A 16,685-nucleotide genomic window follows, 5' to 3' on the forward strand; every position below is an offset into this window, starting at 1 on the left:
GCGGTGGAATGTTCTGGCAGGGCGTTACTCATGTGGGACCAATCTGTTTAGGGTTCTTGGGCACAGAAAGGGACCCAGGCTGGGGCTCAGCCTACGCGAGACAAGCACGCTCTTTTAGAGAAACGGAAAGCCATGCCTTGTTTCTGGTTCAGGCAAAGTCCTGTTATGTAGCCCAGTCCAGCCTTGAACTCCGTCCTGCTTCCGGAGTGCCAGGATTACAGGACCACACCAGGTTGAAAAGTTGGTTCCTGTATTTTATTCGTGGTTGTGAGCCTAGCCTTTAACGGCTGAGCCATCTCTCCAGCCCAGGGTCCTATGTCTTAAATCTCCACAGCTTCGTGTTGAAAATGAGAGTCAAGGGGAAAAATAAACTGTAACTTTTATATTGTCCTGCGGAAAACAACGGAAGCATCTTTATCCCCGTAGACAAATAATTTCTGGAGAAGCCCTTTTCAGGATTCTCCGTAAAAACTTGTTTTTACACAGCAGAAACACCTGGGATAATTTAAATGGAAGCTGGCGTGGCTTCCTGGGACAAGCAAAAAGTCAATATTTCACTAAAGTCGTCCAAACGAGCCGTCCTTCCTGCCCGCTTCGTTTCCGCCCCCGGGAGGTAAGGGATCCTCCAAAAGTGTAGCCGCGTGGCCGAGGCTGGCTCCTAGTCCCTGGAGTCCCGGCGCCCAGAGGGGACCTGGCGGCTGGGTCCCCGCCCCTCTCCGCCGCACAGGCTTCGGTGGCGCAGGGCGGAGCCGCAGGTTGGGGAGGGCGGCCCCAGGCGTCGGTGACACCGTGTGTGTAGGGGGGAGGGGGAGGCGGCCGCACCTCGCCCTGGGAAGCAGCCGGCCAGGTGTGGCCTGGGCGCCCGGTGCCAGCGGGGAGGAGACTCGCGCCGCCCCGACCAACACCAACACCCAGGCGCGACCCAGCTCCTCTGAGCCTCGGCCGCCCTGCGAGCCACACAGCTCCGGTCCGGCTCCCGCGCGCGCGCGCCCGCCCGCCCAGCCACTCGCCGTCCCCATCTCCGCCCTGCGCCCTCGGCCACCGCTCTCCCGCGCCCCGCGCTCCCGCTCCGGGAGCCCCTCGCGTGCTCCCAGGCGACGCCTGGCGTATGCCGCGGCCCTGAGCCGGCTCTCTCCCGAGTGCCCGCCGACATGAGCTGCAACGGCGGCTCCCACCCGCGGATCAACACGCTGGGTCGCATGACCCGCGCCGAGTCCGGCCCCGACCTGCGCTACGAGATGACCTACGGCGGCGGCGGCGGTGGCGGCGGCGGTGGTGGCGGCGGCGGCGGCGGCGGCGGCGGGGGCGGTGGCACCAGCAGGATGTACTACTCCCGGCGCTGCACCGTCACCAACGACCAGAACTCCGACGGCTACTGGTGGGTACCGGCCCGAGCCAGGACCTTAGGCCAGGGAGGGGCCGAGCAGGAAACCCGCGTCCAGGCCGAGGAAAGTGCTTCGCCCGAGGTCACGGAAGCGCACGCCCGGGTGTCCAGCGCTCGCCGCTGGCACCGGGGAGCGTGGGTGTGCACGGGACCCCGGCGACGGCCCCACCGAGAGCCTTAGTCCCCCACCTCGCTTCTGCCCTGGAGGGTGGCCCTAGAGGCTCCACCTCCTCCCACAACCGCCGTGGAGGGCTGCCATGGTCGGCGGGGACCCAGGTCTCTCGGTTGTCCCTCCTCCCCTTCCCCTCCCCCGGTTGTCCCCTGCAAGGTGGACCCTGCCGTGATCGCCTTTGTTCCTGCCGTCGGGTGAGAGGCCGGGCGAGGCGGAGCTGCGGTCACGGCACCCGGCTTGCAAACTAGTGAAAAGTAAAACTTTGGGAAGGGGTGGAGTCCCCTCTGCTGTCCGGTGGCCCGGGAGGGACTCGGGGCGAGCAACTCCCGGGCACCCTCCGGGCGGCGGCGGCGGCGCGCATGAAGGTTGTGCCCCCCTCGCGGCTTGAAAATCCGGTCACGCAAATGGGGCTCCCTTGCAGGGATGGCCTGTGGAGAGTGGGGTACAAGCTCGGCCTGGCCAGGCCTCTTCCCTCTCCCGCTCCGCTTGGCCACTTGGTAACCCCGATTGCACCCGGGGCCCCGCGCCTCTTGGGTGAGTCTCCCGGGTGATTGCAGTAAGTGTGGCTCAGGGCTCCCTGTTAGTCATCTCTTTGATGTGTGTAGAGGGGGCTCGGGTGCTGGCTGAGAGGGTGACCCCTGAGAAAGCACGGTGGCGCCCAGGCCGGGGAGCCCTGGAGGAACCCCGGGCACAGAGGGCTGGGTCTTTTTTTTTTTTCCCCATGGGATCGCCAGGTAAATAGAGCGAGGGAGTCGCGGGTGGGTGGGAGAAGGTAATAAGCATCCTTTCACACATTCCCCAGAGCTGCTTTCTGCAAGCCCACGTGAGCCGTGAGACTTTGGCGACCCGCCCCTTCCCAGCCCTACCCTGGTCGCGCCCCTGGGAAAGAGGCGGCCGCCCCAATACCTTAATGTTTCCCGGCGCAGTGGCCGCGGGCGGAGGAGGAGGAACCTGATGGCTCTGGCGGAGTTTTGTTTTGCCAGCAGTTTTAGGTACCGGGCCGGCCTTCCAGTTGCAACTTGTTTTCTGTGTATTTATTTTATTGCTCGGCCATCAGGATGCCTTTTCTCATTTTTAGAGACCTTTGTTTTCTGAACAAAACGTGCCCGGGGAATTTTGAGAAACGATTGCGTCGGGTAACAGCAGGCTTAAAAACTTGGTTTTTAAAGTTTATTTTAAAAATTAGCCAGCCACCTAAGTCTCAGAATTACTTTTCTGTCTGAGCCTTCTCGGAATTAAGGAACCCATTCCTTTAAATGTGTGGGTTATACAGACTTTTTAGTAATTCTTTTCAGCACTTTATAAATCAAGTATTTTTTATTACTAATTTTATTAGCCTGCTTCTGCCAGCCTAGGTTTCTTATCTTTGTTATTTTTACTTTATTGGGAAGCAAACCAAAGGTTTTGTACACAGTTGACAAGTGTTCTCCTCCTGATCTGTACCCCCATTCCTCTTAAACTGATAACCACCAGCGCCTAGTAATTGGTTATTTTACTCCTTGGCTTATAATTTTATAGAGATTTAATATTTTCAGTTTATTCATTGATACACGAGCCGCATAAAGGTACTTGTCTTATTAGGATTCTTCCCTAACACACTTAATTTGGAGGAGGGGTGATGTTTTTCCATTGTGCAGTATTTCTGTATCTCCCTCTACCGTGCCCCCTTCCCCGCCCCCCCCCCCCCAAGAAAAGCCTGTTTATAAACCTGTCAAGCGCTGTATATTCTGGACGGGAGAGCAGACTGAAGTGGAAAATGACCTCACTTTGAGAAAGGATTTTTTTTTTCTTTTTTTTTTCACTAAGGATTGATGTTGGTCAGTGGCGCCTCCCTGCAGGGTGTCAATGGGTAGCCTTGAGTCAGAGGCTTGTCATTCTTCTCTGGAGACCCAGGTGACAGAGCCCCCTCCCCCAAGCCTGTTGGACCTGTCCTGGTGCTGCTGAGTAGAAAATGGCCCATAAATGCTGACTTCTGCATTTTCAGTTAATGGAGACTGAGTGGGGAGTCGGACCGTGTGCCCGGACCTGTTTTTCTGGTAGCATTTTAATTTTGTGTGGAGGGAGCTGTTTGCTCATCGCTCAGGTTTTGCAGAATTAGGTGGTCCTGTCTGCCCAGGAGAGCTAGGGATCTCTGCTAAATGAACGATTAAAATTTTAATAAGTATTTTTTCTGGATTTTTTTTTCCTTTTTCTCTCTACAAAAATCAGTGTAGAAACTACTAGTTGAATTTAAACTTATTTGTGTCTATGGGTTGCATTAGTTGGTGATTTTTGAAATAAGTGTGTGTAGCCCTTCCTGTGTAAACCAATCACTGCCTGTAGAGAACTCAGATCTTTTTTTGCTATTGAAATCACCTTCAAGTGTCTCTTCTCTCTCTCTCTCTCTCTCTCTCTCTCTCTCTCTCTCTCTCTCTCTCTCGGTCTAGCTCTTGTCCATTTTCAGAACAGTTTTAGATCACATTTACACTGTAATACCCTCTCCTTCCCCTGGCACCACCTGTCCTGTGTGTCTTTATTTTAGGTTAGACGGATCTATAACTACTTTAACTTCTCCTTGCGTTCCACTTAATTAATGCTTAGTAAGTGTTACCTGCTTGGTAATATAAAAGGCATGAATTTTGAAAATAAACTTTGGAGTTTTTTTTTTTTCTTACCGAAGACATCGTATTAATGTTCTTTTCAATTAAAGTAGAAGTTCTGCAGTCTTATTCTTCTAGCTAAAATAGAATACTAATCACAAAAATATATTTGTCAACGAGGTAGCCAGATCTTACACTGAGTTCTTCCACCAGTCACAGTGTAGGTGTATAGGTGTTTGTAGGTGGATTAAAAGCGAGAGGCACTAAGCTTCAGAAATATGTGCTTCTGACGTTAAGGCTTGTTCTTGTCCATGTCCCCATCTCATTATTTCAAAACCAAAACAGAGGCTGAGAATGTGCTCAGGAGAAGAGCCCTGGCTAGGCATACTACATCCTCAGCACAGCAAAACAAAATAATAACAACAATAAATGATAATAGCAGTAAAAGAAGCCAGGACCAACCCAAGAGGCAAGCCTCTAAGCTTCAGAGTAAAACAGACCACTAAGGATTGCCCAGCCTCACCTTGCTCTTCCCACGCTCACTTCCGCACTAGCCAGGCCATTGTTACATTTAATGTAAAATTCCATTTTTTTCCCCTATTGACTTAGCAAGTATCTTCTGAGCAACTGCTGCATGCATGTGTGATGTTTATGGGGAGTTAAGGTGAACAAACAGAAGCTTGAGAGTAGTGTGTACTCTGAGACTGCGCAAATGCAAAGATGCAAAAGGGTGGAATTCACACACACACACACACACACACACACACACACACACACGAGAGAGAGAGAGAGAGAGAGAGAGAGAGAGAGAGAGAGAGAGAGAGAGAGAGAAGAGAGAGGGAGGGAGGGAGGGAGGAGGTGTATCTTCAAAGCTTTCACAGGCAGAGATAACATCTCTCATGGTGGAATTGGTGAGACTTTATGAAAGGAAATGGTGTTTTCTTAGTGTAGTGATTCAGCTGATATAGATGGATGTACAGAGCAGGGGGAATGTTCAAGAGGTATTAGAGCAGGCTCCTTGTTGAACAGTCACTGAAAAGTAGAAAGCAGTAAGGAGAAAAATCCTTACTGCTAGGAGGTAAAAAAAATCCTCCTAGATTTTTAGAAAATCCTTCTAGCCTGGCAGAAGGATTTGGCTAGAGGTGGGATCCACGGCAGGTTTTCATTGCCACCAGAGTCTCCTCCACTCAAGGGCTCAGGGAGATTGGTGGTTGCTGAGCCTCAGCAGGGTTTCCTCTGTGACAGCTCTGTGGGGCCTAGTGCCCTGTGCACAACCTGCCAGGAGTCTGAGTGAGATGGCCGGCCTCCAATGCTCCTCTGCAGGAGGATGGAGGGAAAGTCTGGGTCTGGGTGGTGCAGTGGGTGGGAAAGTAGACGCTGCCTAGGTGGAGTGACAGCTTCAGCCAACACCTGGGTGTGAGATGTTCAGAGAATATAAGGACACACAAAGCCCAGAACCTAAGCCACTCAGAGGAGGCATATTGAAGTGATGGCAAAATAAGATTCAGATAGATTCAATATACAACAGATAACCCTGACGTTGTTATTAAACCTGGATAAATCGTGTATTTTATGAAATGTCAGATCCTGGTTAATGATAGCTCCCATCACTACCGGGCACCTGTGATAAGTCAGGTATTGTGCAAGCCTCATGAATCTCAGACCTCACAACCAGCATCCCAACTCACAGATGGGAAACTGAGGTTAAAGCAGTTAAAAAAATTTTGTGCAAGGTCTCACAGCTAACAAGTGGTCGAATTTGTTTTCGAGGTTATCACCATCTGAGAAAAGATGGAAAATGTCTGCCTTTAGAATTCACCTTTTCCCTTTGCAAACCTTTTTCTAGCCAATACAACTTTTTACTTCATTTTACTTCATTCTGCATTCTGTGAGATACTTATTTCCTAATGCATTATTTTATTTTATTAATTCCCTTATGAAGAGTTTCATGGGCTTAGAAAAACCCCACCCAACGGGAGTCTGTATTATGTAGAGTAATTGTTGATTCTGTATTATGCCATCTTATTATTATTTAATGGGACAAAATAGCTTTCAACAGTAGTTTATTTTTATTATTATTATTTTTTTCTAAACTCGGGCTGGGTTTCATTGTCATTCAGGAGATTGAGATGGCTGCTGACATTCTGGATGTCTCAGAGCTGACTTCTTAAGGTGGAGCAAAGAGAAAAACGGGTGTGACTTAGAGAGTCCAGCTTGACTTGGGCAACCAGTCTTTCCAGATGAGGAACTTGTAGAAGATTTTAGAAGTGTTTCAGTCTGGAAGAGAGGCTCGGAGCTCTGTTCCCTGCTCGCCTCTTCTTCTCTGTCCTGTTGGGGCCCAGTGGCCCGGACTTTTAAAAACCGAAAATGGCTAGATGTGGTTTTGGAGCTGAAGCCACAGCCCCGAAGATCCCAGGACCAAAACAACAAGACAGTGAGCCATCATTGGAAGCAACATCCTAAAAGATGCTAGCTCACACCCACAATGTATGTCTTGCCACGGATGCATTGGGTTGGAGGAGTTCCTGTACTTTGCAGCCATAAATGAGAACTCTACATTTCATCAAAATGAGGACCCTTTCCTGAAAAGTAATAGCAAACAGTTGAAGGATTTGCTCGGAAATAAGATTTTTGACACACAGACATCACAATAAAATCAAACAAATAAGGAAGTAATTTTTCTCTGAAATTTTTTTACTCCTTCAATAATTCTTTCATACTCCTAAAATATATCATTTTTAATTAATTGCCTGAAGTAGCTGTTTTTGAGTCTTAGAGGACTCCTGAAAATGCCCCATACTTGATACTTTCTCTTTTCCTTCTTAAATACTAGTTTATTTTAATGGCTACGCTACAGCATAAAAAAAATGTGTGTATCAGAGTACCCTGCAGAATTCCAGTGTATGAACCCACAATCATTTCTTTGTTTTCCTCTAGGTTTGTGTCTACTTTTTCTGTACACCGTCCCTAAAATAGTAGCTTGGGGCAAAGACAGAAACGCAAAAAGGACATTTCAGAACGATGTCTTAACCGCAGGAGACAGATAGGCAGAGCTCATGTCTATTGCACTCCGAGGACCTAACTACCTACTGAGGCCTCACCTACCCCTGGAGGTGGGTGTTCCCACTTGTTGGACATACAGCTTGCGTGCTGGTCCAGCTTGGTTAAAGTCACAGACTGTAGAGCTGGGAGTGGCTGAGCTGGGAGTGAGCTCCATTGGTGCCAACTTTGGAGTCTCTTCGGGGACTGTAGCGGTGGGGCTGCTTTGTCCCATAATCTGCAGTCGCCGCCTGAAACATAGAATATTGTTTCCACAGTTTTTGGTTTTCTGCCTTTCCCAAGACAGGGTCTCTTTGTGTAGCCCTGCACGCCTTCTATCTAGCTCTGTACACCAGGTTAGCCTCGAATTCACAGAGCTCCACCTGCCCCAGCCTCCAGAGTGCTGGGGTTAAATGTGTGCACCGCCACCTGGCCACAGTTGTTATGCTAGGACAAAATTTAAGGTCAGAGGAGACCTGTTCATCTCAATCAATAGGGAGAAGTCCTTCATTCACTCCTTGGTTGGGGTGGGAGGACAGAGACTGGGTAGATGCTTGGTTGAGCTTCTGAGTCAGGGTGATCAGTTTAATGTCATCAAATAGTCATGGTTTGCCTTTGGTTTTCGTCTGTTTTACTAAGCCAAACAGGCAGGCGCTGGGCACCCGCAGTGTGCAAAGCCTCGTGTTGTTAGGTGCATGTGGGAGGGGAAGGCAAAGGTGTGGGGGGAAGGCGAAGGTGTGGGGTGGCCACACCTGTGTGTAAGTAAGTCTCCAAGAAGTGGGGGCAGGTAAGCCCTGGGGTGGAATGGCCATCCAGCAACTCAGCTGGCGGCTAGGGTGTGTAGTGAGTCAACCTTAAGTGAGATAAAATTATACTTTTTTTTGTTTGTTTGTTTTACTTAAGAGTCTTTGAGGAAACTAATGATGTATGATACACTAAAGACACTTTGAATATTAGAAAGAAAGAATTGATTAGGGTTTAAGATTAAAGCATTATGTAGTATAATTTCCACAGACATTTACTGAGGTCTTTTTGGAGGTATTATTTGATGAACCTGAATACAGAGAAACATAGCACTTGATTCTGGGCATGCAAGATTCCAAACAATACAAGGGGAGAAGGGAGAGAGAGAGAGAGAGAGAGGAAGGAAAGATGTAATCCGTGGAAGAGAATACATACACACAGAAAGGAGGCATGGATGTCCAATGGGCAATAAAAGTTATTATGGAGTTATTTTGTAAAACAAAGCATTTTTACCTCATAATGTTGCGTGCCTGTCATCAAATTTTCCTTTCTATAATATTCTGGCAGCAGATGTTCAACTAATGCCTTAAGATAGCTAATTTTGGAATATATTTTTTTCTTTTAAGAAAAGAATGGTATTTGAACATGTTAAGATAAAATATAGCTGGTTGCTGTTCACGTACATAATTGTGTGGTCTGTCTTTGGAGTTAACTCCAGAATGTGTTTTCCTTTTATCCCCTGAAGAAGGGATCCTTTTACAAAAGCTTAGGGCCATTCTTGTTTAAACAAGTTTTAGAATGAATTTTTAAAAATGTTTGCGCAGGCGGGTTCTGTGCCGGATGAGTCATTTGTCTTTCTGAGTTTGAGGATAAAACGATGCCAGTAGCCTTAATCTTCTAAGGATGACTCTTAATTTCCCAGGAATAGCTATACCTTTTAGCTTACAAGTCAATAGTCTTATTATTTAACCCAAATAAGCTTCACACACACACACACACACACACACACACCCCTTCTATGTTCTCCATCTATAAAATAAAACACATTTTTAACTGGAACCTAGATGCTGGATGCTCAATAGTTCAATTCTGAGTGAGGTGTATCAACTTCCCACTTTGGGCTGGGAATGAGGCTCAGATGTCAGAGTGCTTGCCTAGGCCAGAGCCCTGGGTAAATTCCTAGCATGACACTGGCATAGCCTTGTGAGCCTACCACTCAGAGGTGGAGGAAGGAGAATTGCAAGGTCCAGCCTGGGCTACAGAGTAAGCTTGAGCCCAAGCTGATGGTGTAAGACAGCAGTAGAACCCTTGCCCAACTTGCTTGATGACTGGGGTTCAATTCCTAGTACAATAAAATAAAATAAAATAAAATAAAATAAAATAAAATAAAATAAAATAAAATAAAATTTAAAAAAGGAGAAGAAGAAGGGAAAGAGGAGTGTGTTCTCTGAAGCTGCTCCCCAACTCTCGTTGTGAGCCATCTGCACTCACTCACTGCAAGCCAAGAAAATGGATGCCTGACCTAGTGGATCAAATCCTCTCTGCCTGCACTTCTCCTTGGCTGAGCACAGCCAGTTCTGTGTGTAGAACATCCTCCGGGGTTGAAATGTCAGGATGGATGCTCTCCCTGACCTCCATGGCTAACCTCAGCTGTCCGGAATCCGTCTTTTGATCTGGACAGGGCCATTGTGCACCCAGCTGTTCTTCTTACCTCAGAAGTGTGATTTTTACAGATGAAGACAGGGTACGTAGGCTTTCTTTAGCAGTGAGATAACAGGGCTCTCTCTGCTACCCATGGTTTCTCCTTCTGCTCTTTCAGTTGCCTTTGGTCAACCAGTGTCCAAAAATACCAAATAGACATCAGGCAGGGGTGGTGGCTTGTGCCTGTAATCTGAGCACTGGGGAGATAGAGGCAGGATCAGAAACTCAAGGTTACCCTTAGCTCTGGAGCCAGTTTGAGTCTAACACAGGAGCATGAGATCTTGTCTCAAAAATAAAAATAATTGGGGTGAGGAGAGTGGCTTAGTCCTATTATCAAAAGACTGAGGCAGGAGTATTGCTTTGAGGATCGGAGGCCAGCCTGAGCTGCAGACTAATGACCTGTCTCAAAAGCCAACCATACAAAAAAACAAAACAAAACAAGCAAAACAGTGGATAAATCTAGAAATAAACATTCCAAAGTTTGACATGCCCTTTACTACTTATATTTATAAGTAGTTATATTTGTTCTGTTTTATTACTTTATTCTCTTATTGTACCCAATTTATAGATTAAACATCACCATATAATCAGTACTGTGAAAAAAAATTTTTTTCCAAGACAGAGTTTCTCTGTGTAACAACAGCCCTGACTATCCTGGAACTCTTTTTGTAGACCAGGCTGGCTTCAAACTCACAGAGCTCCATCTGCTTCTGCCTCCTGAATGCTGGCATTGAAGAGGTATGCCACCATGCCAGCTTGTGAAAACAGATTTTTATAAGCAGGATTCACACCTGGTTTGGTGGCTGTAATTCCAGTGCTCGGAAGGCCAGGACAGGATTACCATGAGTCTGATGTCAGCCTGGCAACAGTGACTTCTGGGCTAGCCTGTGCTATAGAGTGAGACGCTTCTTCAACAACACATAGGATTCAGTACTCTTCACGGTTTCAGACACCCTTCGGAGAGTCTTGGCACTCAGCCACTGGATAAAGGTGAAATAGTAAATTAGACAAATAACAACTGCAGATGTTCTTGCTTTCATTATTCAAATGATTTAGTCTTTTTTTTTTCAGCCTTAAAGAAACTTGATTTCTGCGTTGCTCGCTTCCTCATTTACTGAGATGCAAGGCAAAACACAGGGTTAGTGTATCAGAGGCGTGGGGAAACATTTTGCAAGTCCTTTAGTAAAGGGAGAGGAGGTTTTTGTTTTGTTTTTTTAAGAATTATTTACAGCACATGGAATTTACTTTTTGATAGATTGTTCACGCATGTGTGGGCTGAGGAGAAGGAAAAAGATGTCTTGGCTTATGTAGGATCCAATAGTTCTCTAAAAACAGAACTGTCTTCCAGAATGAGCAGGGCATAAGGAAGCAGACCCACAGCTTTGGCCTGGTCTGTCCTTGCCCCCAGCTCCTTCTCTCTGGAGGCGCCTCTCTGGAGGTGACTGTCGTGTAGCATCCTCTAGGAGCGGGGTTTTGGGAGGTCCAGAGTTTACATTTTGTTGTTCACAGGATTTCATCTTGTAAATCGACTTAAAATGTGTACGAAGCTTCAGCTACAGTTATCCACAATTGAGTTTGAACTTCCTGCTCCTGGGCATATGTGGTGCGTGTGTATGTGTGTGATGTTTGAGTGTGTGTGTTCTGTGTGGTGTGTGTGTATGTGTGTGTGTATGTGTGTGACGTGTGGTGTGTGTGTGTATGTGTATACTGTGTGTGTTGTGGGTGGGGTGTATGTGTGTGTGTTGTGTGTGTGTATGTGTGTGTGCACATGTGCACTGTATGAATGAACCCACAGCCTCACTCTTATTAAGCACTTCCTTTACCAGCCAAAACCCCTGTTTAATACTTTTTTATCCCGAAATAGATTTTGATTTATAGGAAAGTTGCCGCGATGGTACAAAGTTCTTAAATATGCCGTACCCAGTGGCCCTTAATTGTCTGTCTTACGGCTTAGTTTATGGTAGTTTTTACCATGGCACACCTTGTTAAATCAGTTAAGAAAGTCTGGCTTTTAGGGAGTGGAGATGACTCATTCATTGATGTTCTCAGAACTGGCATTCTTTGTGGACACCAGTGTCTGAGCCCCCTTGCTGAACAGAACTTTCCAAATGTTTCAGAAGAAAGTTACTCAGCCTTTCAATGAAAGAAACAAGCAAGCTGTGAATCCTAGTACTCAAGAAGCTGAGGCAGGAGGATTACTTATAAGAGTGAGGCCAGCCTGGGCTACATAGTGAATTTCAGGCCAGTTTAGGCTTTGGAGTGAGACTTTGTCTCAAATAACCAAAATATTAAAAGGAGAGGAAAAAAAAAAAGAGAAGAAAAATAAGAACAATTGTAATGATATGGGAATTTCCCAAATACTCCCTCCTTTCCTTTCTTCCTTTCTCCCCTCTTTATTTTATGTAGGATCTCCCCACTGCCCAGCTTGATTCTGAACTCCTTAACTGAAGCCATCTTCCCACCAGCCTCCCAAAAGACCTTCATGATTTCCTATGTATCCTAGAATTCTCAATGAGTTTCCAGTGTTTCTCCATTTTCTCCTTTGTTTCTTGTGTTTCCTCCCACTTTCTGGCAGGTAACTGGGAAAGTGTTGTAAGGCGGCTGGAATTCTGTACAAGTTAGGACAACAGATGTTAGTCTTGTCTGTGTCCCGGCGGTGTGGGAATCACGCCAGCTTTCCTGTGTAATGCTGAGCGGAAGAGATGGGTTGTACTCATGGCGCAGGAGTGGGGAACGCTGCCCAGGTTTTGACAGGTGGACGCTCAGGCAGTGCGCTGCCTGGGCCTGCCTCGGGGAGCCAGTGTCGTCATTTGGGAGCGGTTCCCAGGGAAGGCTGGGATCCTCACCCACGGCTAGCTAGTGCTGGCTTGCTGGGGAGACTTACTTGCAGGGAGGAACCCCGAAGAAGTGGCAGGGGGAAAAAGGAAGAAAATGCTTTCCTGTGGTGTGGTACTATGAAGTCACAGGCACTGTGGGAGAGGTTCTCACGTTCATGTGGGCCTCCCCACCTGGGTGTGTTATAGCTATTGTTTTTTTTTCCCCCCTCAGTTCTAAGCTTATAACCGAGGGCACATGCCAGACAAGTGCTGTGCCACTGAACGGCATCCCTAGCTCAATTACCCCCATCTCCTCCTTTTTAAACAGTGGGATTCTTTGGGGTGTGGAGAGATGGCTCAGCTGTAAAGAGCATTCACTGATCTTGCAGAGGACCTAAGTTCAGGTCCTAGCACCGAGGTCGGGCAGCTCACAACCATCCTCGGCACCAGTTCTATACCCTCCTGCCTCCTCGGGCACCTAAGTTCAGGTGCACAGGCACACATCCACCTCCAAAAGTTAAAACTAAACAAACCTTCAGAACAAGACATAGATGGAGACATCACACTGAGAGAAGCAGGTGCAAACTGGAGCTGGCTGAAGGACTTGGTTCTTCTAAAGCCCTATAAGGAAGTTTGTGTAAAGTGTGTGTGTGTGTGTGTGTGTGTGTGTGTGCACATACACAGGTGTCCTTGATCCTTTGGAATTGGAGTTACAGATACTTTGTGTATGAAATGCGAGGTGTGGGTGTTGGAAACTGAATCCGGGTCCTCTGTGAGAGTGGGGAATGCTCTTAACCACTGAGCTGGCTCTGTATCCCCCCAAGTCTAGCATCTTGCAGCGAATTCATCTGTCCTTTTCATACACAGTGAACATAAGTTGATGTGCTTTAAATCTCCCTTCAACCAAGCTGCAGTAAGTAGGTGGGGCTGCAGCTTGATTTCTCTCCTCAAATTAAGAACATAGACCGAGCCTCCTTGTGGGAAGAAACTTCTGTTCGAGAGCTGTTGCCTGTTTCCCTATACCGGGATTTCTTTACTCTTGCTGCCTCTTAACGTGACTGTGGGAATGCTTTTTGTAGAACCAGCTTTGCTCTTGTCTCCTATGGCTGGATTTGCTGGTGACATCACTGTGCCTGACCTGCTGACATCTTGCCATAGAAGGACATGTGCCGGGGACCGGGCTGTCAGGAGGGAGGAGGAAGAATGACAGACCGGATGAGATCACTGGCTGCCATTGCTGGTCATGTGGACCTGAGGGAAAAGTACTTTGAAGGACATTTCTGTGTTCATCCATGAACTTTTGGTGGCACATGCTCTAGTCCCAGCACTTGGGAGGCAGAGACAAAGAACTCTATGAGTTCGAGGCCAGCCTGGTCTATAGTGTAAGTTCCAGGCCAGCCAGGGATATACAGTGAGACCCTGTCTCAAACAAACTTAAGAAAACCAGAACAGAGTTGTGTAGATTAGAAAATAATATGATACCTATTTGAATTTCCCTGACCTGATAATTGTACTATGGTTATATAATTAGTTTTCTTCATTCTCAGGAAATATATGCTGAAATATTTTGGTGTGAAAGGGCACTGTCATGGTCCAGTGGGTCATGAAAGGGTGATATAGCCCCTCACACGTATTTAATGGGGAAGCATCAACGCATGAACAATTGTGGTATCTAGGTGAAGAGTTTCGCAGGACCACATTAGTGCAGCTTTTGTGAAAGTTTGGTGTTCCTTTTAGCTTGATAAAAGTCATCTCATGTCTGGGTTTCTCTGTCTCCACAGTCAAACCGGCACCATGTCCAGGCATCAGAACCAGAACACTATCCAAGAGCTTCTGCAAACCTGTGCGGACTGTCTGATGCGGGCGGAGCTGATCGCCCAGCCGGTAAGCTCTGTTCTCCAGAGGCTGGTCCTCACCCACTCTTGCTTCTGTGGAGCTCAGACCCTTGTCACAGCCCATATAGCGGTGTTGCCGGGCCTCTCACATCTGTCTAGAGAGATGGTCCCTTCAGACCAGAAGAGACAGGGGCATTATCTTAATCTATTTTCTCATTTATTTATTACATCTATTTTTATTTTTTTATGTTCATTGGTGTTTTGCCTGAAATGTGTGTCTGTGGTGTGAGGAGGGTGTCGGATCTTGGAGTTATAGACAGTTGTGAGCTGCCACGTGGGTGCTGGGGAATTGAACCCGGGTCCATCTGGAAGAGCAGTCAGTGTTCTTAACCTCTGAGCCATCTCTCCAGCCCCCCTAATCTATTTTCTGTTGCTAGTAACAATGCCACAGACTGGGGAAGCTATAAAGAGGTTTGTTTTGGCTCACGGTTCTGGCCCGAGCTGAGGGCAGCGTCTGGCAATGACCTTCTTCTTGGCAGAGTCCCCGGGTGGCAGAACGCATCCCATGGCAACAGACAGAGAGCACGCAACACTCCTAGCCAACTTGGCTTTTCTAACAGACTCACTTTGAAGATAACCTGTTCATCCACTAATCACATGAATTGATTAGTCACCTCATGAAGTTCTCACTTTTGAGGGGGTTTCTCTCTATGTAGCCCTGGCTGTCCCAGAACTCGCTCTGTAGACCAGGCTGGCCTGGAACTCAGGGATCCACCTGCCTCTGCTGAGAATAAAGGTGTGTCCCACCACACCCAGCAAGTTTTCACTTTTTAAAAGATTCTTTTTGCTTTTATCTTCTGTGTCTGGGTGTTTTGCCTGTATGTCTGTGCTCCGCATGCCTGGTTCCTGCTGAGGCCAGAAGTGGGTGTCAGATCCTTGGAATTGGAGTAACAGATGGTTGTGAGCATCTGTGTGGGTGCTGGGAATCAAACCTGGGTCGTCTGGAAGAGCTGTGTGTTACATTAACCACGGAGCCATCTCTCCAGCCCTAAGTCCTTTCCAAACGCAGTAGGGCTTACATCGGCTCTGGATTGTCCAAAAGCTGACCAGCGAATGATGGGCGGTAATCACTTTGTCTATTTCTTCTGAGTGGTGATGTTTTCAGCACAGGAATTGAGATCTAGTGTCTCCGGGGCCCCAACCTTCATGCTTGGGTCGCCTCTATAACCTGCCAAACTGTAAACATTTTAATCCGGAAAGTTCATGTGTGGTTTTTGTTTTGAGTTTGAAGGCTATCGTGATGTTCTAATTTCTTAATTTAGATACTGTGTAGGTTCTCATAATACCCGATTAAAAGAATGTGCTGTCACATCCCGAGGACCACAGCCAGCACTCGGGAAGCAGAGGAGTCTAGGTTTGAGGCCAGCCTGAGCTGTATATTGAAATTCTGCTAATGAACTGGAAGGGAAGGAGGGTGCAGAGGAGAGAGGAGGGAAGGAGATAGGGGAGAATACATATTTTTAGCTCATGGTAAAAGGGTGTTAGGGGTCAGCAGACTAGTTCACTTTGATACATGCTCTCTTGCCTCCTCCCAAACCTGGCTGGGTTCCTTCATGCAAAGCAGGCACCGGGTGTCTGTACTTCTTGTAGAACACACATGCAGACCTGGATGTGTGGAGTCTAGAGCAACTGTGGGTGCATTTTCATACCACAGCCCCCACCCCCGTTCCTTCCTGTTGATGTGCAGTCAAATGCTAAGGTGGGTGCTTGGGGGGCAGTGTCACATCTGCTAACATCTTTGTGTGCAGAAGTAAGATTCCCTCTTAGGAGAGAGTGCAGCGGGTGGAAAACGGGGGTGGGGTGGGGTGACTGCCAAAGGGTTCCGAGGCGGAGAGGGGGCCTTCTGTTAAAAAAAAACAAAAAAAAAACAACTTTAGTGTGAAGCAGAGACTCGTGAGGAGCTACAAAAGTGTGTCTCATGTTCCTGCCACCAAGTTCCCCCTCCAGTGGTAACATCTTTTTGTCATAACTGTAGGGTATCATTTTCCTACACACACACACACACACACACACACACACACACACACACTAAATAATACAGAATTTAAAAGATTTTGAACTGTTTTTATTACATTTTGTGTGTGTGTGTGTGTGCGTGCGTGCACATGCTTGTGTATGTGAGTGAGTGGGTGCCAGGGAGATGCATGTGGACATCAAAGAACAATGAAAGTTGTTGGAGTTGGTTCTCTCCTTCTGCCACTCGGGTCCCAGGTATTGATCTCAGATTTCCAGGCTTGGTGGCAGGTGCCTTTACCCACTGAGCCATTTCATTCCCCCCCCCCCCCGCCTTTTCTTTTTTAAGACTGGGTCTCTGGGTAGCACAAGTGGGCCCCAGACTCCTGATCCTCCTGCCTC

The 16,685-nt window shown here is 47.5% G+C and overlaps 1 protein-coding gene across 2 annotated transcripts in view; it reads left to right on the forward strand.

The window, feature by feature from the left end:
- Positions 1 to 927: 927 nt before the first annotated feature.
- Dsp (desmoplakin) overlaps positions 928 to 16,685 on the forward strand; it is a 46,479-nt gene continuing 30,721 nt past the window's right edge. For both annotated transcript variants that reach the window (XM_021633100.2, XM_021633101.2), the window contains exons 1-2: positions 928 to 1,378; positions 14,217 to 14,319. In XM_021633100.2, coding sequence (XP_021488775.1) covers positions 1,152 to 1,378; positions 14,217 to 14,319 — 330 coding nt within the window. In that variant the 5' untranslated portion in view covers positions 928 to 1,151. The remainder of the gene's footprint in view (positions 1,379 to 14,216; positions 14,320 to 16,685) is intronic.

Source organism: Meriones unguiculatus, chromosome 19 (genome assembly GCF_030254825.1).
Source record: "Meriones unguiculatus strain TT.TT164.6M chromosome 19, Bangor_MerUng_6.1, whole genome shotgun sequence".
In the NCBI taxonomy this organism is placed as follows: domain Eukaryota; kingdom Metazoa; phylum Chordata; class Mammalia; order Rodentia; family Muridae; genus Meriones; species Meriones unguiculatus.